Below are 25,463 nucleotides of genomic sequence, written 5' to 3' on the forward strand. Positions count from 1 at the left end.
AAGGTCTTCTGCTTACAGGCCCTTATCTAAACAAGGGAAGGTTTCTCTGCTAGTGATCTAATCCTGCTGAGTTTATTCTTACAAACTCACAAGTTCTAAATTGGACGGCCTCTGACCCTAGGGGTCAATCTGCCTCCTCCTGACGTTTCACCTGTTACCCAGTGTTAAGAGAAACACACACACATTAGTCAACAGTTGCCAGACCACGTACTGTCCAGCAAGGGTCATTTCAATGTCTTACTGAAAGTAAATGAAAATCAATACTGAAAATCAATGAAAATCAAAATTTTCCATTACACGCCCAAGCTTCAGCTTCCTCACTGATGGCGTATTTCCTGATACTTAAATTAATCCATCTTGCCTTCCAAACGCTGCAGGTTTCCAGTGCCAGAGGATGCAAAGTAGCCCCAGAGCATCACTGAGCCCCACCATGCTTAACTGTAGGCAGAGTGTTCTTTTTCTTTATCTAATCCGGCCCATTCAATCCTCCCTGCCATAGAGAAATGGTCAATAAGGCCCGTCGAGCACTAAGCTTGCGTCTTACACTAAGCACTAAGTTCTGCCGGGAAGACTCAATGCAGCCCTCTTCCCATGAAGGAATGGGCCTTCCTCCAGTGTCAGGCTGCTGCAGCAGGCCTTCAGTAAGCTAGGGCCACGCTGCAGATTCAGTCCCGGCTAGCTCACACTCTCCACCCCCGTCGGCTCAACCCCGTGAGAGCACAGCTCAAATCCTCAAGCCTCACTGCACAAGGAAAAATCGATAGGATATTTCTGGTCGCATCCATCTACACCCCATTGTAGGTGCCGCACCCCATTCAACGATTCCTGCCCCTCTCGACGAACGCCCTTCCGCAGGAGCTCTGTTTCTCTGCCCTAATTTTCTCCACCGCCACAATAGTGATGTCCCCTCTGCTCACGCAGGAGCTCTGTTTCTCTTGCTAATTTTCTCCACTGCCGCAGCAGTGATGTCCCCTCCGCTCCCGCAGGCCAGTAGGCTCCCGGTCAGACGGCTTAAATCACACTGCGCTACCGATAGGGCGTTCCAAATCCTTGTGTAGTGGCCGGTAGGGTCCACCTGTCCAACACTGTGAGCTGCTCCCGTCGGAGGCAGCGCAGGCCCTCCTGGTCAGGTGGCTTAAATCACGCTGCTTCTCATTCTTCTGCCGGTAGGGTCCACCTGTCCGACGCTGTGAGCTGCTCCCGTCAGAGGTTGCATGGGTCCTCCCTGTCAAATGACTAAACATCTTCCGAACGCCAACCCGCCAATTTCGGCGCTCACTTTTAGTCTGTTGGCTGTCCTTTGCTAAATTTGCTTTTTGGGGGAGTTCTCTGGGTTCGGGCCAAATTCCGAGCTTGGAGCCCTCCCCTTGAACAGCACACCAAATATGCATTACATTTACTCTATTTAATCATATGTAACTGTGAACTTGTGAAATGATGTTTTATTAGCAGTTCTGAAGGAGCACGTTCAGATAATTATCCTAATCGACACCGGAGGAGCACATTCATTTAATCAACTCAATTAACAAGACAAGAGCAGACTTGCCTCTGTTTATTGACAGTTTTCTAACATCCTGCCACCAGCCCATCTCCTCACTTCTAACTATTCCTATCCCACCCTGGGATGGGGGAGTTCTCTGGGTTTGGGCCAAATTCCCAGCTCGGAGCCCTCCTCCGAGACAGTATGGCAAATATGCATTACCTTTACTCTACTTAAGTGTGAAACCCAGAGGTGGGTAGAGTATCCAAAAACTGTACTCAAGTAAAAGTACAAGTACTTATAGAAATATTTACTCAAAGTAAAAGTAAAAGTAATAATCTTAATAGTTACTTGAGTAAAAAAGTATCCAATGAAAAAACTAATCAAGTAGCGAGTAACTAGTTACTTCGGATCATATAGGCCTATATCTATATCTACTGTATATCTATATCTATCTATCTATCTATCTATCTATCTATCTATATATATATATATATATATATATATATATATATATATATGTATGTATATGAAGACTTCATGATGCAAAAGCCTCTGAGTACCATCTGAAATTTTCTTCTAAAACAATCATTTTTATCAAGCTCGTATATTTAAGTTCAGTAATTTCACTTTAAAGACAATTAATAGGTAGGCTACTTTTCATTGCCATTTAAGTGTTAACATAAACATACAAGCTTGATAAAAATGCTCTTTTAGAAGAAAATTTCAGATGGTACTTAGAGGCTTTTGCCTCTGAAGTCGTCATATATATAAAATGATATTATTTAGATTTTGTTTATTTAAATGACTATTATTATCAGCTATCTTTGCAACAAAAACAGAAGAGAGACGTAAGCATTATTTCTGCCATCTGTATAGCTCGAAAATCTGTCCTCTGGTTTATATTATAGTAACTTATACAACTACATTTGGATTATTAGACAATGTCGAAATAAAGTGAATCTGCAGAGTGTTGCATTCAAAGGCATGTAATTGACACAGAGAAGAAAGAGTTAAATCTCTTCACATGTGCTCGCGCTCATGACTGCTACTGAACATCTGAACACACAAAAAAAAACATATAAAAGTACATCGACGAATCTTCTTCTGACTGTTCTCCAAAATATAATCAAATGTATATTTCTGCAAGCATGTTTAAACTGGTTAACTGTCTGCGGCAAGCAAAGGCATTCGTTTTCAAGTCGAGTTCGCACGCCACTGCGCAACAATACACACAATACCGCGGGATGGCGGGTGTTCATAAACTGTGAACAATTGTAGCTTTATTTAATGTAAATTAATGTATGTGTTCAAAAAACGGGTAATGTCATACTTTCTAGTATCGTGGCGTAATAATCTGTTTGGTTGTAAAATGTATTACCTGAGTGAAATTAAATCGAATATATCGTCCTGACTCCTGTGGAATCATTCATTCACAGACAGCTTACGAAGATGTTCAACTAATAAAGATCTTCATCGCTGGCAAAAATATGATGCATTTGAAGATTTGCTCTCACTTGACTGTACTGTAGGTCCACTGCCACTTCATCTAACGCTCTTGATGTGCTTAAATATTCCTGTTACGACTCCGAGTCCAGTGTGAATTGAAATCGCTTCAGACGATTCAGTGCGTGCAGGAACTGAACAGAATCAGGAACTGAATCATTCAAACTGATTCGCGAACCGACTTAGACAGATCTGCCAACTTGTTTGATGAAGTCTTTGAACAGAATCGACTCAAAAGAGTGATTAATTTGAGAATTGACCATCGCTCAAGTCCAGAAAAAAAGATACAGCGCGCTTGGAATAAACTACGCATTTAACAACACATATTGCATTAAAATAAAGTAACGAGAGGAACGTCGCCCAATGTAACGAAGTAAAAGTACAGTTTTTTCATTAGAAATGTACTCGAGTTAAAGTAAAAAGTGCCTACATTCAAATCTACTCTTAAAAGTACAATTTTTCTAAAAAAGTACTCAAGTAAATGTAACGAAGTAAATGTACTTCGTTACTACCCACCTCTGGTGAAACCTGATTTGCAATGGGGGTTGAATAATTAGGGCCCAAGCCCTGAAAGGGCGAAGGCCCTATTGTTTTCGGTAGGATTATTATTGTTATTATTAGGGCCCAAGCCCTGAAAGGGCGAAGGCCCTATTGTTTTCGGTAGGATTATTATTATTATTATTAGGGCCCAAGCCCTGAAAGGGCGAAGGCCCTATTGTTTTCGGTAGGATTATTATTAGGGCCCAAGCCCTGAAAGGACGAAGGCCCTATTGTTTTCGGTAGGATTATTATTTATTAGGGCCCAAGCCCTGAAAGGGCGAAGGCCCTATTGTTTTCGTAAGGATTATTTATTATTATTTTTGATATCTCGAACGGTTTGGCCGTGGCAAGGAAACTAATTTATAGCGAGAAAAGAGAAACAGGAAGTGTGTTATAACTTCTGCATACATTGACTGATCTTGATGAAACTTCAGCAGTGTGTTCGGGGTCAGAGGCTGATCACATTGATGTGACTATTGTGAGTCAAAGTTATAGCGCCACCAACTGGCAGCAGGAAGTGTGTCACTTTCAAAATGCTTTGAAATCACCCTCTTATTTTTACCCGATTTGCTTCAAACTTTGTGTGTATAATGTAAACACACGTCAGATGTAGACCTGTGAAAGGATTATTGATATCTTAGATACTGTTGCCGTGGCAACGCATCAAACTTTAATATTATTTTTTGGTACTTTTGAGACTCTTAACATGCTTGAAATTGGATGAAACTCGACAGACACATCACATTTATTAGCCAGTAGACATCTGCAAAGTTTCAGAAACGGGCGTGGTGGAGGGGCTCAGTAGCACCGCCTTTAGTCAAAAATGGGGGCTTAGTTTTACATAGAGTCTCAAAACTTGGTACGTACATTGTTCTCATCGAGCCAGACAACTTTCTAATTTACAGTCATTAGCTCCAACCAACAGGAAGTCAGATATTTTGGTTTGAATGTGGATTTTCTCCCTCTCTCTCTGCCTCTACGTCTCTGTGTGTGAGTGGGGGGTGGGGGGATTTGTCTTTTGAGTTTAATTCTTGTTTTTCAAGGTTTCAGGGGCTTTTGGGGCCCTTAATATGGGGCTTTTGGGACAACAACAAGATGGCGCCGCGGATGGCTGCCTCGGTGTGGAGCTCTCCAGTCAAGGGTGCGTTCTCTCCCCTCTGCTCTTCTCCCTGTACACTAATGACTGCACTTCTAAAGACCCCTCTGTCAAGCTCCTGAAATTTGCAGACGACACCACTGTCATCGGTCTCATCCAAAATGGTGACGAGTCTGCTTACAGACTGGGGGTTGAACAGCTGGCTGTCTGGTGCAGTTATAACAACCTTGAGCTGAACACACTCAAAACAGTGGAGATGACCGTGGACTTCAGGAGAAACACCCCAGCACTCCCCCTCTCACCATCATGAACAGCACTGTGGAAGCAGTGGAGTCATTCAGGTTCCTGGGCTCTACCATCTCTCAGGACCTGAAGTGGGCAAATCACATTGACTCCATTGTGAAAAAGGCCCAGCAGAGACTGTACTTCCTTCGCCAGCTGAAGAAGTTCAATCTGCCACAGGAGCTGCTGATCCAGTTCTACTCAGCCGTCATTGAGTCTGTTTTAAGCACTTCCATCACTGTCTGGTTTGGTTCAGCTACCAAATCGGACATCAGGAGACTACAACGGACAGTCCGGACTGCAGAGAGGATTATTGGTGCCCCCCTGCCAACCCTCCAGGACCTGTACTCTTCCAGAGTGAGGAAGAGAGCAGGTAAAATCATCACAGACTCCACTCACCCTGGACACCACCTGTTTGAACTGTTACCGTCAGGACGGCGACACAGATCACTGGCCACAAGAACATCCAGGCACAGGAACAGTTTCTTTCCACAGGCCATTTCCCTTCTGAACACTTAACATGCCCCCAAGGCATATGCCTGTAAGTGCAATACTCCCACTGTCTAGTGCAATATTCTCTAACTCAGGTGATATTTATATCTATATTATTCATACTACTCAAAATACTGTAAATATGTTTATAATCTGTAACATGCGCTAGACTCCCACTGTCTAGTGCAATATTCTCTAACTCAGGTGATATTTATATTTATATTATTCATACTACTCAAAATACTGTAAATATGTTCATAATCTCTAATGTTTATTTGGACTAAACCCAACTGTGACCCTACTTTTTTACTTTTATACTATTTTTATTTATTTTTTATATATTTTTATTCTTAGAATTTGTATTACTATGTTTCTTGTTGTATTTGTATTTGTATATGTGCACTGGAAGCTTCAGTACCAAGAAAAAATCCTTGTGGGTGCAAGCACACTTGGCAATAAAGCTCTTTCTGATTCTGATTCTGATTCTGATTAACATGCTCGAAAACTCTTGAAACTTTGCACACAGGTCAAAACCCGCGGCCATCAGGGCCGTGCTGAAGCTGGTACCCGGGCGTGGCAGGGGGGCTCAACAGCGCCCCTTGAACGGGGTCTGAAAACTTGGTCCATAGATCAAACATGCTTGCATGAATTAATATGAAACTCAGTACACATATAGATCTCATCGGGCCAAACAACTTTCCCCGGTCAAGTTTTACGCCAGCTCAACAGGAAGTCGGCTATTATGGGTTGTTTGAAAAAGGCATGCTGTGGAATTTGATGTACTCCTCCTAGAGAATTCATCCAATCGCCTCCAATCTCGAACAGCATGAAGTCAAGACATTGAGAATGCTAAATTGCGGACGGATTTTTGATATCTCGAACGGTTTGGCCGTGGCGAGGAAACGAATTTATGGCGAGAAAAGAGAAACACAAAGTGGGATAACTTCTGCATACATAACTGATCTTGATGAAACTTCAGCAGTGTGTTCGTGGTAAGAGGCCGATCAGATGGATGCAACTATTGTGAGTCAAAGTTATAGCGCCTCCAACTGGCAGCAGGAAGTGTGTCACTCTCAACATGCTTTTGACAAAAGTGGGGGGGGTTAGTTTTACGTACATTTACAAAAATGAGTAAGTATATTGGACTCATCGAGCCGGACAACTTTCTAGTTTACAGTCATTAGCTCCGACCAACAGGAAGTCAGATATTTTGGTTTGAATGTTGGTTCCGTTGCAAAATCAGCCTCTGAATTTTTACCCTCTCCTCTTAAGTGGTTTATTTCATTCCTACCAAATTTTTTCAACATGATGAAAATACATTAAAGATGCTAAATTGTGAACGGATAATAAATATCTCAAACGGTTTTGCTATGGCGAGGGATTAAAGTAATTTCAAAAAAGGAAACACTAAAAGCCTCATATCTTCTAAAAATATAATTATACACCATTTATTTCTATATAAAATTATACAAATATCAGAACTAAACCCATTTTATTCTTTTTTTTTTTTCAATTTAATAATTGTTTAAGTTTAAAAACAGCCAGAATGTATTTTTTAGTCCAAAAAATAAATAAATCAAGTCATTCATAGTGCTATACTGCCCTCTTGTGTTCAAAATCAGGTAGGCCTATAGTATTTATATATAAATATGTTAGGGATGTGACTCTGGGAATATTTCCCCACCGGTTAATCGACGTCTGACACCACAGGGGGCTTTTGAATCGCTAACTTAAAAACGAAAGTAAAATATGTTAGTCCGCATGGACATTGATAATGGTGCGGAGCAGAGCGAGCGTTTTCAATGAATTCCTATGGAAGTAGGAAGGAACTAAAAAACGTTGACTCTGTTCTGCTCGTTCCTCGCCATGGACGCGCACCGTTATGAATGCCTGTGCAGCCGTGAGCATTTTAGTTTAATTTTAAAATTAGCGCCTTTCGGGGGGCGGATTGCTTGAATTTATTTTACAAAAGCACAATGTTGTTTTTTATTGTGACTGTACAGAAATATAAGTTAACACTTTGCAATTTGAATGATGTCCTGTATGAACAAAATGACTGAGTATGTTTTTATGTGTCCACTGTTAAATCGCGGCCGCGCCCCACACACACATACACACACACATATTCCAGCATTGCAATCTTGACATCGCAGCCTGTTCATTATAGCCCTAATAAAATATAATAATAAAATAGTCAACCTAACATATAAAAATTACACTGCTCTGTTTAAATAGTCAGTAGTACAATTCGTACATTCACAGTATGCACCGCACCACTGTGATGTTTCCAAGCACATTTTTGCACGTGTGAAGAGGATGATTTTTTCCGTCGATATTGGAAGACGAGTGAAGTACAAAGCCTATAATAAAGAATAGTTTAGCATCCAAATCCATCGCAAATGTTGAAACATTTTGATTCTAATGAAAGGGTTACGTGAGCCCAATACTGCTTACTTTCGTTTTTATTTTCACATTAAATTTAAAGGATTTGTTGTGGAATATTTTGAGTGTATCATAAAGTCAGAATAAGGTAAGTCAAGTAATTTTTTCTGTCTTTTATATATATATATATATATATATATATATATATATATATATATATATATAGCTGCGTGCAGCGATGAAGGGCCAAAGCCGGCGGCACCGCCACGGGGTTGCGGTGCCACCGGCTTGGGCCCGTAATCGCTGCTCGCAGCTATATATATATATATATTTATTTATTTATTTATTTATTTATTTATTTATTATTATTTTGTCAAACTTTCGGGCACTTTTGGGGCCCTTAACATGCTCAAAAACTCTTGAAACTTTGCACACAGGTCAGAATCCGCGGCCATCAGGACCGGGCTGAAGCTGGTACCCGGGCGTGGCAGGGGGGCTCAACAGCGCCCCCTTGAACGGGGTCCGAAAACTTGGTCCATAGATCAAACACGCTTGCATGAATTAATATGAAACTCGGTACACATATAGATCTCATCGGTTTCAACAGTTTTGCTATAGTGAGGGATTAAAGTAATGTCCAAAAAGGAAACACTAAAAGCCTCATATCTTCTAAAAATGTAATTATACACCATTTATTTCTAGATAAAAGTATACAAATATCACAACTAAACCCATTTTATTCTTTTTTAAAAAAATAATTTTATTCTAATTTTATTCTAAGTTTATTAGTAAAAAAAAATCAAGTCATACATAGGGCTATATTGCCCTCTTGTGTTCAAAATCAGGTATATTGTATATATATATATATATATATAAATATACTATGTATGTGACAGTGGGAACATTTTACCACCGGGTTAATCGACGTGTGACACCGCTGGGGGCTTTTGAATCGCTAACTTAAAAACGAAAGTAAAATATGTTCGTCCGCACTGACATTGATAATGGTGATAAACTTTGATAAAGCAGAGCGAGCGTTTTCAATGAATTCCTATGGAAGTAGGAATGAACTAAAAAACGTTCGCTCTTCTCTGCTCGTTCCTCGCCGTGGATGCGCACCATTATGAATGCCCGTGCAGCTGTGAGCATTTTAGTTCAATTTTAAAGTTAGCACCATAAAGTATATTTTTATATATTTGATTAGCCCTAATCAAATATTATAATAAAATAGTCAACCTAACATATCAAAATTACACTGCTCTGTTTAAATAGTCAGTAGTACAATTTGTACCATTCACGGTAAGCATCACTCCACTGTAATGTTTCCAAGCACATTTTTGCACGTGTGAAGAGGATGATTTTTTCCTTCAATATTGGAACGTGAGTGAAGTACAAAGCCTATGATAAAGATTAGTTTAGCATCCAAAAAATGTAATATATTTAAATATATATATATATATATATATATATATATATATATATATATATATATAATTATTTTAAGTGACAAGACAGAGAATATTACTTGTCTGATTGATATATATATATATATATATATATATATATATATATATATATATATATATATATATATAGTTATATATATATATATATAACAGCTATATTTATATATATATATATATATATATATATATATATATATATATATATATATATATATATATATATATATATATATATATATATAGCTGCGAGCGGCGATGGAGGGCCCAAGCCGGTGACACCGCCACCCCGGTGACACCGGCTTGGGCCCGTAATCGCTGCTCGCAGCTATATCTTTTATTACATCTGTACCACCCAGTTTTGTGCATTATAAAAATTTGTGGATAGATTAAATAGATTAATCTAGTGTGAAATTGATGCCAAAATATGGATCTAGTTCACTTTTTAATTTTTTTTTTTTTTTTAAATCTAGTGTAAAATTGATCCAAAATTACAGATCTAGTTCACTGCTTTTTTTTTCTTTTCTTTTTTAAAGTGGCTGCGTTCCATTGTGAGACGCTTGTGCTCTCCTTGCATGCTCGCTTGCACTCTCCCTCCTCCCCCTCTTTCATGTGTGTGTGATGCTGGTCTCAAGGGTGTAGCTCAGACACTGCAGTAGAAGGTAGGGCTAGGCTGCTGCACTATACGATGCGCTGAAAGATGGTGCACCAAGAGAAATGTGTTTACCAGGTAAGACAGGTCTATATATATATATATATTTTTATATATAGTGTAAGCGTGGCATCAGTGTGCTTTATATTGTGTGTGTACACACACAAGTGTATATTTGCAAAATCATGTTGTATGAGGTGGCTTCAAGATTAAACGAATATTTCTGATAATAAGAAAGGAACTGCATTCTGAGTGATGGATGTTCAATTTCTTGTAGATTTAGTTCATCGATATATGATCAAAACTGAAAAAGACAAAAATAAATAAATAAATAAATACACTGCTTGATTTGGGACCAATTCAACCCATCCCACACAAGGTCGTATTTATTGTGTATATGGATGGCTGTTTTTGCTTGACATTATCTGCTAGTTTAATGGCAACATCTCACTCTTTAATAAAAGCAATTAAATTTAGCTGTTCCTATTCCTCAGAATGCACAGGAAACCTGCTTTACAGATTGCTAATATTACATCACAAGCTGAGCTATGGATGTTTCAGTAACGTGCATCATGAATCGGCCTCTCTTCTGCCCCATATATTTCTCCATCCAAATGTTAATCTCAGTGGAACTGCTTTGCAGTCAGGCTGAAAATGAAAGTGAGCTAAAATAAGCATGTCCGTGGATATAGGAAGGGAAAATGATTGCATTTTACAATAGTAGGCCTTACGATTATTGCAGAGATGAGTGCAAGGCATTTTTAAATATTAGTCATTCTGAGCACCATCAGAAGGCAACCGTGTTGCCATGGCAATGAACTGAGTGTAGTATGCACATCTGAGAGAACATTATTCTTACCAGTATAACGTCATCAGGAATAGTCAGGCGATTATGTATTTATGATGTTTATGTGGGTATGTTTGTCGAGGGCTTCATGCGTACTGCCTCATGTCTCTCTCCATTTTTTTCTCTTCGTCTTTGTAATTTGCTGTTTGTTGATTTATATTGTACCTTCCTATTCACACTCCCACGCCGATACCTTCTTGTCCTTGAAATCTAGCGAGTTGTTTACCCTTTAACACAAGCATTCAATAGACGTTGAATTAAAGCGGATGACATTTAAAATGCCTCATCAAATATTCCTGGTCGCGAGGTCTTCTGTGGTCTACATGTTGTGTTGACTGTCTATGAGCGTTCTCTTCATTTATTGAAGTCCACTGTGTTTGCACTCAGGCCCAGAGGAACGACAGGGAGTCCATTAGGCAGAAGCTGGCCCTTGGCAGTTTCTATGACGACGGACCAGTTACCTTTACTGGCTGCAGCAAGAGCAGCAAAAACTGCCCGTCCTCCCGGTCAGTGTGCGCTTGTGATCAGTGGCTTGATGTTGTGTGTCTTATGTAATGTTGATTGTTTTTAGTGTATAACTGTATTGACTGGGATGATATAGCTACTGGTAAAATAATAATAATGAAAACATTTGCAAGTATTTTAAAAGGTTCTGCTGAGAATATTTTTGTTACTAGATGACGAAGTATCATTTTCTTTTAACCATGAGAACTGTCAAGTCACATTTATTTATATAGCGCGTAATACAATACCGATCGTTTCAAAGCAGCTTCACATTAATAAACATAAAAATAACAATGTTAGTGGTTTAAAATGTATAAAGTTCAGTGTTGTTTCAACTCAGTTCAATAACTAAAAGTTCATCAATAATGAAACAAGTTCAGTTCCGCTATAAGCAGCTCTTCAGTATAGACAACAGGGGCTTTCTTCTTCTTCTTCTTCTTCTGGTTCTTCTGGTTCTTCTGCTTATTTATTATTTTTCTTCTTCTTCTTCTTCTTCTTCTTCTTCTGCTTTTGCTTCTTCTTCTTCCTCTTCTTCTTCTTCCACCACCAACTGATCTAGAGTGTGAAGCATCAATGGAAAATGAGAAGGAAAAACAAAACTATATTCTTAAATCAATTCTTGTTTCAAAAACCTCAAAATTGCGTATTGCATAAATTCTTTCACATTTCACATCATCCAGAAGATTTTCTAATGAGAGTGTATTATGTTCCATTTCCTGCACTTATCCTTTAATACGTCTTTTATTTGTTTATGTTATGCAGTGTATGAGAACATATTCAACTGGTTCATTACACTTATTGCCCTTCTCTGTAGGATGTTTATTGATTTGATGTAAATTGGCAATTGCCATTATCCAGTGAACGTGATTTCACCAAGTACTACATGTTCCAGGATCAACATTTGAGTCGACCGATCAGATTTAAGGGACAAGTTTACAGTTTAGGCTTACAATCAGGGTTAGGTGCTTCTACATCAGTGTTATTCACCTATCATTTCTCTCTGATTTTATGGAAAACTTATGGTAGGGTTTATGGGTAGGGATAGGGTTACGACTGGAATGTTGTTCCTGGATCAACAAAATACATTGTCTTGGCAAAATCACGGTGACCGCCATTATCCAATCTCAATTCAACTCAAATTTGGTTCTAATCCGATAGTGTCAGTGCAGTTAAATGATCAGATGTCCAGTTTTTACCAGGACAGTCCTGTATTTAATAGTGTCCCAACTTACTATGAAAAACAAAATCATGTTTTTTCCCATATTTCACCTTTCCTAAAAAATGGTTTATAGCTAAGCAATGGAGAGAGTCTCCTGTCTATTCTAAGGTAGTCAATCACGTCATTGTATATTTTGGAGAACAAAATTGCCGTCCAATCACAATTCCCTATTGATAGTGAAGGTGGGATCTGGTGTCAGTGAGAACGAGTAGGAGCTTAGTTCATTCAAAAATGAAAATTCTGTCATCATTTTCTCACCCTCAAGTTGTTCGAAACCTGTATGAATTTCTTTCTTCCAATTAACATAAAATAAGATATTTTGAAGAATATGGGTAACCAAATACCCCATTGACTTATAGTAAAAAAAAATCCCTTTAAGTCGGACGTTAAGATGTCAAAAAGAAGCATTTGTGTACATTTAAAGATAATCTTTAAAAAAAAAAGTGTTATTAATTATTATATTTATCACGCATATTATATCAATTATTAAAAAGGGAGTCTTGAATTCCACTCTGAGAATTGAGAAATCTGGTCACCCTAATTTAAATTGATATTATTACTGAATATTAAGTGTATTTTAAACCACAACTAAGCAAGACAAAGGTGGCAGTGGCAAGGAAGGAACCCAAACTCCATCAGGTGACAGGAAGTGCAGGGCTCATTGCAGCATACCAAACCTAGAATTCGATTTCAGTGTATAATTTATGTTATCTTGGGTATAGTCAACCCAATTTCTCGCTTGACACCAGTCTCTACTTTGTTTTTTGCTCAAACAAATATTTGACAGAAAAAAGGAAACATTTTTACTTTGTTTCTATTTTGGTCTGCTGTGCTGTGCTTACCGTTTCATGTTTAGAGCACTTTGGGACAGAAGAAAGAGAGTCTGTTGACTTTTCACATTTTCTCAAGGATGATATGGGAAAGGAATTCAGACATTGATGATGTGGAGATGAAAAGATGTTGCAGAGAGTGAAAATACCAGCAATTCATCTGCAAAATAATCTTTCTGCAAAAATGTGCTCCTTAAGAGATCAGTGATCACTTTTAATTGTTATATAATTGTCTGCTGGTGCTAATTTGGAGTCTTTATATTTAATCTGCACTAAACATTTATATACAGTCATGTACTGTACAATTATTATTTTAACGCTTTCTCTTAATAAAGTCAGAAACCTCATAATTTATCACTTACCATCTTATTTAAGACTTTTATTTTTTGCATCAGTCATAATTTTACCACAAATCCATGGTTTGGCCATGTTTGATGGTGTGGGAGTTGCTGTTTTTCTGGGCTTTTCTCAATTTGCAACTACGTTAAAGAAGGTTCCTAGAAATCCAAGCAAAAGAAAGTCCAAAGACGGTTGAAATTAAACAGAATGAGCATGTTTCCCCACAAAACTCTTTATCTTTGTTTACTTAATTACTTTACAAGAGATACCACAGATTCAGTCTCATACCACTCTACAGGAGTGAACTCTGCCAATGAAGCCTTCAGCTGTAATTATAGAATGACTTGAAGCAGTCAGTGTTTTCTTAGAATACTATTAACCACAAGATTCTCTTGCATTTGAAGAGGAAAGTCTTTCCGTGGGAAGTTTCACTGTGGTTCACAGACACTAAAAATAGAAATTTCACTCTTTCGTGGTTCAGTTTTAAATACAATCTGAAGTTTTTATGTGAAGTTTAAATTTTCTAAACTTTTCTTTGTGTTTTTAAGCCGTTTTTTCTTCAAATTGTTCATGCTATGTGACTAAATGTGTTTGTTTGTTTTTTTCCACATGACGCTGATAGATTGCCAATCGAAATATATTCTAAAGTGCATAATTTCAAAGTCTTTGGTTGTATTTCACACCACTACAAAATAAAGTATCAAAGTAGCATATTAAAACAATATTACAAAGGACAATGGAATTGAGTAAAATGGCAAAAAGCTGCAAAAAGATGAACACTAACTTTTTTTTAACAAATTCAAACTTTTTTTATAATTATTTTTTATGCAAAAACAGTCAGAATATGCAAATCTTAAATGATGAATAGCAGTGAAAAAAAGGTCAAAAGTAAAATAAAATAATTAAGATAGATAGATAGATAGATAGATAGATAGATAGATAGATAGATAGATAGATAGATAGATAGATAGATAGATAGATAGATAGACTTGTCCTGTTTTGTATTATACACCTGCAGAATATTTATTCTTTCTTCTAAATCAGATTTCATGTCTCACCTTGCTCTTTTCTCGCTGCACTCTACAGGTTTCAGAATGGGGTGAATCTACAGATGTGTTTTGTGAATGACAGCAGCAGTGACAGAGACAGCGATGCAGAGGACAGCAGAACAGAAACCAGCCTGGACACCCCATTGTCACCTATGGTATACGACACATTGTCCTTGAATGCCTATTACACCGAGTTCTGCATTTTGAAACTAAAACGTATGCATCTTAACTGAGCAGTTTTTGTTTTTCCTCTGTCTCCCTATAGAGTAAACAGAGTTCATCTCTGTCTGACCGGGATACAGGAGAGGAAGACCTGGACTCGGAGGATTCTGAATTCTGGCGGCTACAGCGGCGGCTGCAGGAGGAGGCGCGTGTGGCTCTGGCTCTGGCCCGTCCCATGGCCCGCATGCAGGTGGAGGTGGAGAGACAGATTCAGCTACACCGCAGGTCCCCCGTGGCAGACCTGGTCAGTGAGACGAGTGTCCAAGAATAGAGCTGTGTTATATTCCTTTCCCAAAGCTTATTGTGTCCTCAGTTTTCAAAAGGGCTTTCGCGTCACCTCAGAGCGCTCGCTTATAAGAAAAAAAACACGCAATACAATTAACTTGACTCAACTTTGCTCTTGTGCTTTAGTTACCACATCTGCCACACATCAGTGAGAGCCTAATGAAGAGGAGTCTGAGGCCTGTGGACCTGAGGGACATGAGTCTTGGTCAGTTACAGGTCATCACCAATGACCTGCACTCTCAGATACAAGGTGAAGACTGGAGATAAAGATGGAGAAATATGCAAAATAAGCCATTCTGTTATTATTATTTAAATAATGTTTCATTGTTTCATTATATATATATATATATATATATATATATATATATATATATATATATACACTCTCAGAAAAAAAAGGTACAAAAGCTGTCACAGTGGCGGTACCTTTTCAAAAGGTACACCTTTGTACCTAAAGAGTGCATTTAAGTCCCTCAAAGGTACATATTAGTACCTAAATGGTACATATTAGAACCTTTTTGAAGGGTACTGTCCCAGTGACAGCTTTTATACCTTTTTTTCTGAGAGTGTATATATATATATATATATATATATATATATATATATATATATATATATATAATGAAACAAATATATAAGTTATCTAATTAATAACATTTAATTGACAACACATATAATTGTCAGTTTTAGCCATGCTCTTCTTATTTCTTTTTTATAATATGCAACAACCAGTGTAAAAAAAAAAACATATTTCGTTGTGGTAAGGGCAATAAAGACTTGTGGATTTGACTTGTAATTGCATTGCAGGTCTGAATGAGGAGCTGGTTCAGCTGTTGCTCATGAGAGATGAACTACATATGGAGCAAGATGCCATGCTGGTAGATGTGGAGGATCTGACCAGGTTAGGCCTGTAACCCAATCAAAACGCAGCTTAAAGTGCCCCTATTATGCTATTGGAAAGGTTCCTTATTTTGTTTCGGAGGTCTCCTACACTAGGGTTACATGCATCCAAGGCAAAAAAAACACAAATTTCTCTTAATCTACATTGCAGCATCACCTCATTTCTCACAGTGTCTGAAACTGCTCGATAAAGGATTCAGTCTCTCTAAACCTATTCTTTCTGCAAGGCAACTCTGCACTGATTGGTCAGATGACCCAGTCTTTTTTAATTTTTTTTATTGGTTCACTCTGCTCTGATTGGTCAGATGGCCCAGTCTGTTGTGATCGGTCTACTCTGCTCTGATTGGTCAGATGGCCCAGTCTGTTGTGATCGGTCTACTCTGCTCTGATTGGTCAGATGACCTGGTCTTTTGTTATTGGTCTACTCTGCTCTGATTGGTCAGATGACCTGGTCTTTTGTTATTGGTCTACTCTGCTCTGATTGGTCAGATGGCCCAGTCTGTTGTGATTGGTCTACTCTGCTCTGATTGGTCAGATGGCCCAGTCTGTTGTGATTGGTCTACTCTGCTCTGATTGGTCAGATGGCCCAGTCTGTCATCCTTTGGAAGTGCATGCAATGGATTTGTTTTCGCCGCACAGAAAACAGCCTCTTCTTGACATGTCGAAAACATGAACCAAACTCTTTCAGGCCTCAGCTACACTCAGCTCACAGTGTTTGAGGTCAGATCAAAGTAGACACTGTTCACGAGCAACCAATGAAGACCACAGGCTGGCATTATGCCTATTTGTTACAAACATACGTGGGTTCGAATAGGAGGTAATACTAGATTTACTGACAACTCATTTCAGGCAGTTTAAAATCATTTCTGTTTTTTTTACGAGACAATAATTCCATTTAAAACTTTGATCTTTAAAACTTTGCAGACCTTTTACATTTACAGCTGTATAGCACTACATGAATTCATATCTAAAAAAGCATAATAGGGGTGCTTTAAATTAGAGCCTACAATGAGTTTTTGATGAAATGACATGTAAAAAAATAAAATAAAATAAAAATTATTTTCTTTCTTGTTTTTGAACAGGCATGCACACAGCCAGCAGAGGCACATGATGGAGAAGTCTCTGGCCAAAAGCAAAGCAGTTTGCCACGGTCGCTGTGATTCTCCATTTTGAGGCAAACAGCACAGGGTCCAACCACTTGTGTTTCAATATATTATGAAGCAGTGTACTCGCTATAGACCCCTTTTTCAACTAGATGTGTGTGTTTTTTGCCTATTTTACAAGCTTTGTGTGGATGTATGTCAATTATACATGCTGTAAGTGTTCATGCATGCCCGCACCTTAGCTGAGGGTTACACACTCACTTTTGAGGAAGTCCTGTTGATCCTTCATAATGTAAAAGAATCATTCAACATGAATCAATCACTGACAGGATGGATCTGTTCCTGTGTAGAATGTCTGCTGGTTTCATGATGTACTGAATAGGTCACTCCGTATGGACCTTAATAGGAAACAACAATGAGCTAGTTCACCCAACTATTAAATGATTTTGTCATCATTTATGCACCGTTATGTCGTTTCAAACCTGCTTAAAGATATTTCCAAGAATGGTTTTTGTCCGTACAATGAAAGTCATTTGAGTAAAAAACAACATTGGACCCCATTGACTTTCAATGTGTGGGCAAAAACAAGAAGCCGTTTTCAAAATATCTTTTTTATTTTCCATAGAATAAAAAAAGGCTTATTCATTTTAGGTGAACTATCCCTTGAACTATGGAAGCTTGTTTCCGCCATGGTGGAAAAAAAAGTAACTTTTATCTCACAATTTGTACTGTTTTCTCACAATTGCGAGTTATAAACTTGCAGTTGTGAAAAATGAAGTCAGATTTGTGAGACAAACTCACAATTGCGAGGAATAAAGTAGGCCTAAGAATTGTGATATATAAACTCGCAATTGTGAGGAACAAAAGTAAGACTTCTGAGATATAAACTCGCAAGTTTATACCTTGCAGATCTTGGGGTTTTCTCAGAATTGTGAAATATACAATAAACTTGTAATTGCGAGTTATAAACTCCAAATTGTGAGATATAAACTTGCAGTTCTTAGAAAGAATTGTAAGATAAAAAGGTTTTTTTGTGTGTGTGTGGCAGAAACATTCTTCTATATCAAACTAAACTGCTTCTCTGTGCAGATAATTGCTGGATTTACTTACTAATCATCAATATCTCTCTTTGAGGATGAATATGTTTACTTTACTCTCTAGTTTTACTCTGACGCAGTGTTTGCACTGGATAATGTGCTGTGGATGGAGCTCTCCTACCTAAAACAAAGAAAACATAACCAAAAGTGAATTTTAGGATGATGTTAGCATTATATTTGTTTGAAGCTGCCTGGTGTGGTGGAAATGTATTATTGTGTTCACAATGAACTATAATGTCAGTCTTTTACGAATGCCTATTTTACTTACTTTTTCTTCTAAATGTGGCATTTCCTGTTTCACAGATGTAAGTGACACACCATTCTGTATTTGTGCACAGAACTGTAAAAGGAAATCACGGTCAAATAAATGACTTAATATGGGCCAGTATGACATGGTTTTTATCTTCTAAACTGTCACATGGGACGAAGCTCTTAACCCCAAACAAACACAAGTGTCATTGTGGTTTGTATTAGGTCAGTCCCAAAAACGAAACCTCTTAAGAAAAAATAAAATGCAATAAATGAAAATAACTGTGTAAAAAACAGATCTCTCTTACTTCAAGTTCACGTCAGATCTCCGCAGAATTTTAACACAACAGTGAATCTGACAAAATAGCGCTTTGTCAGAAAGAATAAGCATACAGCTCTGACCCGAGAGTCGAGTAGTTCTACTTCCTTTTTGTGGCCAAATTACGCATAACACTCCAGATCAAGACTGCACTCCCACTCTCTCCCGGGCAAGAGCCCAGTACCACAATATTACATCAGTTATGACGTGTCTGCCCCACCAAATAAACACAAATAATAAAGAAAATAAAGACAGTTAAGCTGTTTTTAAGGGGTTTCCACTCTTGTTCAACATTGTGGCTTATAAAAGCAATATGGGAATGTGTATGAAATACATGAAATGTAGTATATTCATAAAATATAAAAAAATATGACTGTAAGGGCCTGTCCAGAATGTGAATGTGTCCAGAACTCAGTAATGAGGCATTTCCAGGAACTGCAACTTGGGAGGGAGGGAGGGAGGCAAGCCATGAGAGTTTTTCAAATATCAGCCTCTGTTAACACTTTTCTTGATTTTATGTACATTTTTGAAAAACCCTCCAAATGACGATATAGGAAAGCTTGCTGTTTCATGCTTAAAATCACTGGTGCCAAAGAGAGGAAATGTGACGGTTTTACTTGAAATGTGACATTAAACGGGAAAAAAAGAGGAACATTCCAGTTTAAAGCAAGTTAAATTATGATCTGTCAGAAGAAGAAACAGAAAATATCAAGGTTACAGTGAAGCACTTACATGGAAATTAATTTTTTGAAGCTTATAATTTCATAATTCACTTACATTCATTTTTTTCTGTAAAGCGTGTTTTTTGAGACGTACATAAATGATCATTTTTACTGTCGCTTTAGGGTTTTTACACAGAAAAGCTATCATTTTATCACAGTAAAAGCTTGTTAACATGCATTATCTTTAATGAATCGTTAAAATATTGGTTCAAATAATAAATATTTTTAAAACCTTAGCTTAAAGGGATAGTTCACCAAAAAATGAAAATTAGCCTAGGATTTACTCACCCTTAGCCATCATGACATTCTTCTTTCAGACGAATACAATTATATTAAAAAAATGTCCTGGTTCTTCTAAGCTTTATAATGGGAGTCAATGGGTTTTTGGAAGTCCATCAAAGCGCATCCATCCCTGATAAAAGTGCTCCACGCGGCTCTGGGGGGTTAATAAAGGCCTTATGAACTGAAGCGATGCGTTCGTATAAGACAAATATTAATATTTAAAACTTTATCAACTAAAATAACTAGCTTCCTGCAATTGCCTCACTTCAGAAGGCCTTTATTAACCCCTGCAGAGCCGTGTGGAGCACTATTATGATGGATAGATGCACTTTTATGATGGATAGATGCACTTTTATGATGGATAGATGCACTTTTATGATGGATAGATGCACTTTTATGATGGATGGATGCACTTTTATCATGGATGGATGCACTTTTGATGGACTTCCAAAAACAAAAACCCACTTTCCAATTTTTTTTGGGTGAACTATCCCTTTAAAGGTGTGCTATAAATGAGTAGTGCTCATAAGCGGCTGTTGAGCTTGGACCGGAATTTTAAAGTCGGAATGAACTTCCGATTTGTGATGTATACCCTATTGTGATGTATAGCCGCGTGAAGCAGCTTCTCGAACAAGAACAAATGTAGTTTGGGACTTGAGTCTGTCCATGGGGAATTTTTTGGATTGATGTGTTTTGCTATTGGTTTATCTCATGTGATTAACAGATTGCCCCACCCTCCTGCCAGTAAAACACATCATCAAGGAAGAGCAGAGATGGGAGGGGAAGTTATTTTGATTATAGATTATGAGTGCACATGAATAATAAAAAAATAACGATGTGCACGAATAAATCATTTATAATAATAAATACTGAAACATTCCATTAATAAAAATAAGAATTGTCAATTATGATTTCATGGTGACTTGATAATTTTGGGACAAGATAATTTTTTTCTCCATTTTGTGATGGCACAAAATCAAATCTCATCTCAGCACTTTCTGATGAATGACTTCGCTGTCTTTAATTTAGTCATTTCATCTGAATATCAACACTTGTGAGATTTAGTCAGCCGAAACCATTTTGAGGTTAACTGATCTAATTTTGTGTCTCTGGAAAATAGTGATCTATGACATTGTATTATGTTGAATATATTTTTTGTGTCTCTTTGTAATTTTTAAAATAATTACAATTAATTAATGGGGTTATTATTCAGTATTTTCATGAATTAGATTTACATTTCAGACATCTTTGATTTAATTAAAACCTATAGGTTTATTGAGTGAAATCATTCAATTTGCATTCATAGTGTTAATATTATGACATATCTTCAATTAAAATATGGGCAATTAAATTTTAATTAATAAAATGCATTGAATTGTTTTGTTTTTTTCTTTCAGATGAATCTCTTTTACTGGTATTCTGCTTTGTCTGTCATCGGTTATTCACTTATTATCAACTAAATTGTCAAAATAAAATGTTTTAAATACAATTCTTTATTTAGTATTTTAATTCAAATTACACTTTCAAAATTTATAGAAATATTAAGAATTACATTAGAAGTAATTTATACATTATGTAAAAGTATGTGAGTTTAATATTTTAATATTTGACATTTTGTGCTATAACAACTAAATTAGAAAATGTTTATTTTATGTGCTATAATAACACATTGGCTGATGCATCATCATTGTCTTGCACATGCTTAACTTATATCTAACTGTTACAGTTTAAAAGTAAAGCCACATTGATCTTCTCCCATACTACTTGGATATGTCCCAATCACACGTCACATTTTTTTTTTCTTCTTTTTTCAGGAAAAAAAAAAAATCAGAAATTAATTTCGTTATCAACATTAACAATAGCATACCACAAATGCTGTCAGAGATATTTTTTAATGTTTATATTTTACTTTCATAACATTCGATAAAATTCCTTGTGGACGTTGCACCTGGACATCTCTTAAATGCCCAGTGTTCTTTTTAACCTTTCTTTGCGTGTTTCTGCTAAATGTTTATTGTGACTGTAAACGAGAATGCAACTAAATTTAAAATGCTGTTAAAGTGACAGTAGGGGCTTTACCGAATAAGAAGCCTCAAGATTGTTATCCTGTACACACTATGTACTTGTAAAGTATGTCAGCGTAAATCGAAACGTGCGTTAATTCCCAATGTATGCAAGCAGCGTGTCCTAAACTCCAGAACCACGGAAATTACAAAACACATGGGCAGCGGGTTGTTTTCATTTGAGTTAATATGTTTCGAAAAGGGAACTCCCATATCTCCAGAAGATTTATAAAAGGACAAATCCTGATCCTAAGCACTAGAATATGCATCAACTGAACGCAACAATGCTGCCCAGGGTCTGTAATTGTAAGTATTGTTGCTGTTTTTAGTCTACAAGCAAACTAGAGTAGCTATCAAATTTCACCTTCACGTTTTGTGAAATGTGATGTTGTTGTTATTGTTGTTTTTGTTAAAGATTTGGCCGTAAGCATCCTCTGCCTCGCGCTGTGTCGCTGTGGCGTCGCCGGTCCAGTCGGAGCGCGTGAATCGCCAGTGAGCCTCACAGGAACGACGTGCAACGCGCTCGCGCGCTCTCTGCTCTGGAACGTGTCCGCGGTGCTTGCGATGGTGAGTGTTACCACAATAAACCAGCACATATAGCTAATAAATACACACTCTGGCTGAATCCGAAATCACTCCCTAAATCCTCATTCACTATTTCCTACGTTAGTCCACTAATACTGTTCACATGAAGGAGTTGTACACTCGTTATTGCAGAGCAATGTGGGATTGAATAAGCGCACTCAGTGATGTCCACTATGGTTTCGGACACCACAAATGGATGTCTTATTTGAGGGTATGGGGGTATACCCTCTCTCTCTCACACACACACACACACACACACACAAGTAGTCTAATAATATTTATTATCCACTTACAGGACCACTTGTTCAGCGGGTTCGACTGCACACAGCAAAACGCAGAGGTGCACCTCAGGACGCAAACGGTGGCTACCTGCACACCGCAGGTAAGAGTGATGTCAATGATGCTCTCATAGTGGAGCACACTTTCAAAATTATTAGGTAACACTTTATTTCGATAGTCCACTTTAGACATTCTATTAACGCTAAGTAACTTAGCAGCTACATGTCAACTAACTGTCATCAGAGTATTAATAGGCTGTCTGCTTAATATCTGCTAACACTTTATTTTGTTGGTCCCCCAACAGACATTCTACTGACTATAAGTAACTAGGCAACTACAAGTCAACTTATTCTACTAACCCGAACCCTAACACCTAACCATAACCTAACAGTCTACTACAGTCTACTACTCCAATGATAGTTAGTTGACATGTAGTTGAAAAGTTACTTATAGTTAGTAGAATATCTAAAGTGGACTATCAAAATAAAGTGGAACCAATTAGGATTATTATTACATAGGGCCCAAGCCCCAAAGGACCGGAGTTTTGTTGAGTTTTCCAAAGTAGCCTATTATTATCAGTTCCTTTCAAAGTTTTGTGTACTTTTATGGCCCTTTACAAAAAACTCTTGAAAATGTGCATGCGCGTTGGAATCGTCTGCCATTAGGTCCATGCACAAGTTGACACAGGGGGGTTCTGAGGCGCACCCTTTTTGTATGGTTTTTTTTTTTTTTTTTCGGTGCTCTGTAGCACAGCCCTTTTTTTTGTTTCTTAGGGCTTTTGCACCTACAATAACCAAACTTCTCATCAAGCCGTGTTTACAGCACACTCAGGAAGTCGGCTATTATGGGCTGTTTGAAAAACACATGCTCTGGAATTTGATATACTACTCCTCCTTGGGGATTAATTCGCCACCAAACTCAAGAGTCTGCTCACTGTAGAGCCATGGTGGAGTGTGAAGTCCAGCTCCCCCTCTCTGAATGTAATTTGGGCATAGTGGGTGGAGCTAAGATATCCAACCATACCCTAATCCTACCCATAACTCTCCCTCCACCCATTAGACATCGGGGAGAGGTGGAGCTGGACGTCATTTGGCAATAGAGGTCTACACGGAGGACCAGGTCAGGTCCCAATCTATTACTTCGTGTCCCGGGTCTGTTTAACATTGTGTGTAATACCAGAGTCGAACGGAGAACACCCGGCCGTGATCAGAGCCAGTCAGTGCTGTGCGTGTGCTTTGTAACTTGCAACCTGATGAACTGTCACATGAATGTTTTCTCTGATGCTCAAATTGCGTTCAAAAGCTTATATTTCAGGTTTTCTTTATTAGGTTTGCTGCTAAATATAAATAACCAATGTATACCTCCTTACTTCATCATAGTTCATTCTTGATTGCTGAATTTCAGCATAATCAAAATCATAATTTGACTATTATTTGACTAAATTATTTTTCACTCAACAGAATGCCGACTGCGCTCACAGCATTGCCCTAAATATTGATGAGGTAAATTTAAAATCCATTCTTCTAATTCTGTTTATTGGCTGCGTCTTTTGTCTGTTACACTGACATGTATCTTTGTAGAATGAATGCCTGAAGAGAATTCTAGAAGATCTCCACTACTATCGGGAAAAATTTCAAGCCTACTCGAACCCAGAGCTCACCAAAACAGTCGTTGGAAGCATTGATGACCTCATGCAGGTACAAACACAAACACCTTTACTTAACTACCGTTAAGTAACTATAACTGCAAGGCTCTTTTTCAATCAGTGAATATTCTTTCCTTTTTTCATCTTAATAGAACTGTTTCTCTGTCTCTGCAATGGACAACTCTCCGGCAGAGGTAAGACCGGTTATATTTTTATGTTGCTTTTAATACATTTTTTTGACCTCTTTGATGTGTAAGTTTGATTGTTTTTTTTTTTTGTTGTTTTTTTCAGATGTCCATGGATCATCAAAAATCTTTTGAAGAGCGACTGCAGCTGTGCAAAGTCCTAAAGGGTTTCAACCTTCGAACAATAACAATAAATCGAGTTTTCAACCATATTTTGGCAAAATAGCTAGCTAGCAGTTGTTACCGGCTGAGTCATTTTAGTTTACTGTTTCTAAAAGGAATTATTATTTATTATTAAGTTATTTATTGTATTTAAGAATTATTTATTTATGCAGTAATTTATGAACTTTTGATTTGTTTCTTGCTGTTTTATTAAAGGTGGCCTTGCATTTCAGCAAAACTTTGTACTGGTCATGATTTTCCATAGTAAGATATAATTTGTTAATACTGCAATATAATTTGTCTTATAAATTGGTGGAAATATGAGCAAAGTCACAACAACAAACACAGAATCTGAGTGAAAAGTGTACATAAAACAAAATCAGAATATTGCTGAACTGAAACACTTTTAAATAGTGCAAAGTTTTTTTCCTGACTGTTGTGAAGTTTGGTGGAGGTTATTGCTGCCAAAGGAGAGTCAAACAATTATTACTTTAATAACGACCAATAAGAAAAGGGATTGCTCAGGTTATCATTTCTTTGTATTATTTTTTATCACTATTATATTAAAAGTATAGTTCACCCAAAAATGAAAATTCTGTCATCTCACCTCAAGTTGTTCCAAACCTGTATGAGTTTCCTGTATGAGAACACAAAACAAGATATTTTGAAGAATGTTGATAAACA

General features: G+C 37.5%; 2 protein-coding genes across 2 annotated transcripts; both read left to right on the top strand.

Moving 5' to 3' along the window:
• Positions 1 to 9,867: 9,867 nt before the first annotated feature.
• On the top strand, positions 9,868 to 18,825 carry LOC307162383 (schwannomin-interacting protein 1). The gene is made up of 7 exons (XM_079877637.1): positions 9,868 to 9,971; positions 11,128 to 11,246; positions 14,719 to 14,836; positions 14,947 to 15,147; positions 15,315 to 15,438; positions 15,996 to 16,089; positions 17,171 to 18,825. The coding sequence occupies exons 1-7, from the start codon at positions 9,942 to 9,944 to the stop codon at positions 17,259 to 17,261; spliced, it is 777 nt and encodes a 258-aa protein (XP_079733763.1). The 5' UTR covers positions 9,868 to 9,941; the 3' UTR covers positions 17,262 to 18,825.
• A 3,265-nt stretch (positions 18,826 to 22,090) lies between these two features.
• Positions 22,091 to 24,843, top strand: LOC307161799 (uncharacterized protein; the record flags this gene model as incomplete). The annotated part of the gene is made up of 8 exons (XM_079876743.1): positions 22,091 to 22,229; positions 22,339 to 22,490; positions 22,804 to 22,890; positions 23,847 to 23,906; positions 24,248 to 24,289; positions 24,368 to 24,484; positions 24,585 to 24,626; positions 24,724 to 24,843. The coding sequence occupies exons 1-8, from the start codon at positions 22,187 to 22,189 to the stop codon at positions 24,841 to 24,843; spliced, it is 663 nt and encodes a 220-aa protein (XP_079732869.1). The 5' UTR covers positions 22,091 to 22,186.
• Positions 24,844 to 25,463: the final 620 nt, after the last annotated feature.

Source organism: Squalius cephalus (assembly GCF_949319135.1).
Source record: "Squalius cephalus genome assembly, chromosome: 7".
Taxonomy (NCBI): domain Eukaryota; kingdom Metazoa; phylum Chordata; class Actinopteri; order Cypriniformes; family Leuciscidae; genus Squalius; species Squalius cephalus.

Excerpts from the sequence above, each read along its gene's own strand:
- LOC307162383 (XM_079877637.1), top strand. The coding sequence starts at position 9,942 with ATGGTGCACCAAGAGAAATGTGTTTACCAG. Across the intron at positions 14,837-14,946 it reads ACACCCCATTGTCACCTATG|AGTAAACAGAGTTCATCTCT; the intron begins GTATACGACACA and ends GTCTCCCTATAG. Across the intron at positions 16,090-17,170 it reads GATGTGGAGGATCTGACCAG|GCATGCACACAGCCAGCAGA; the intron begins GTTAGGCCTGTA and ends GTTTTTGAACAG.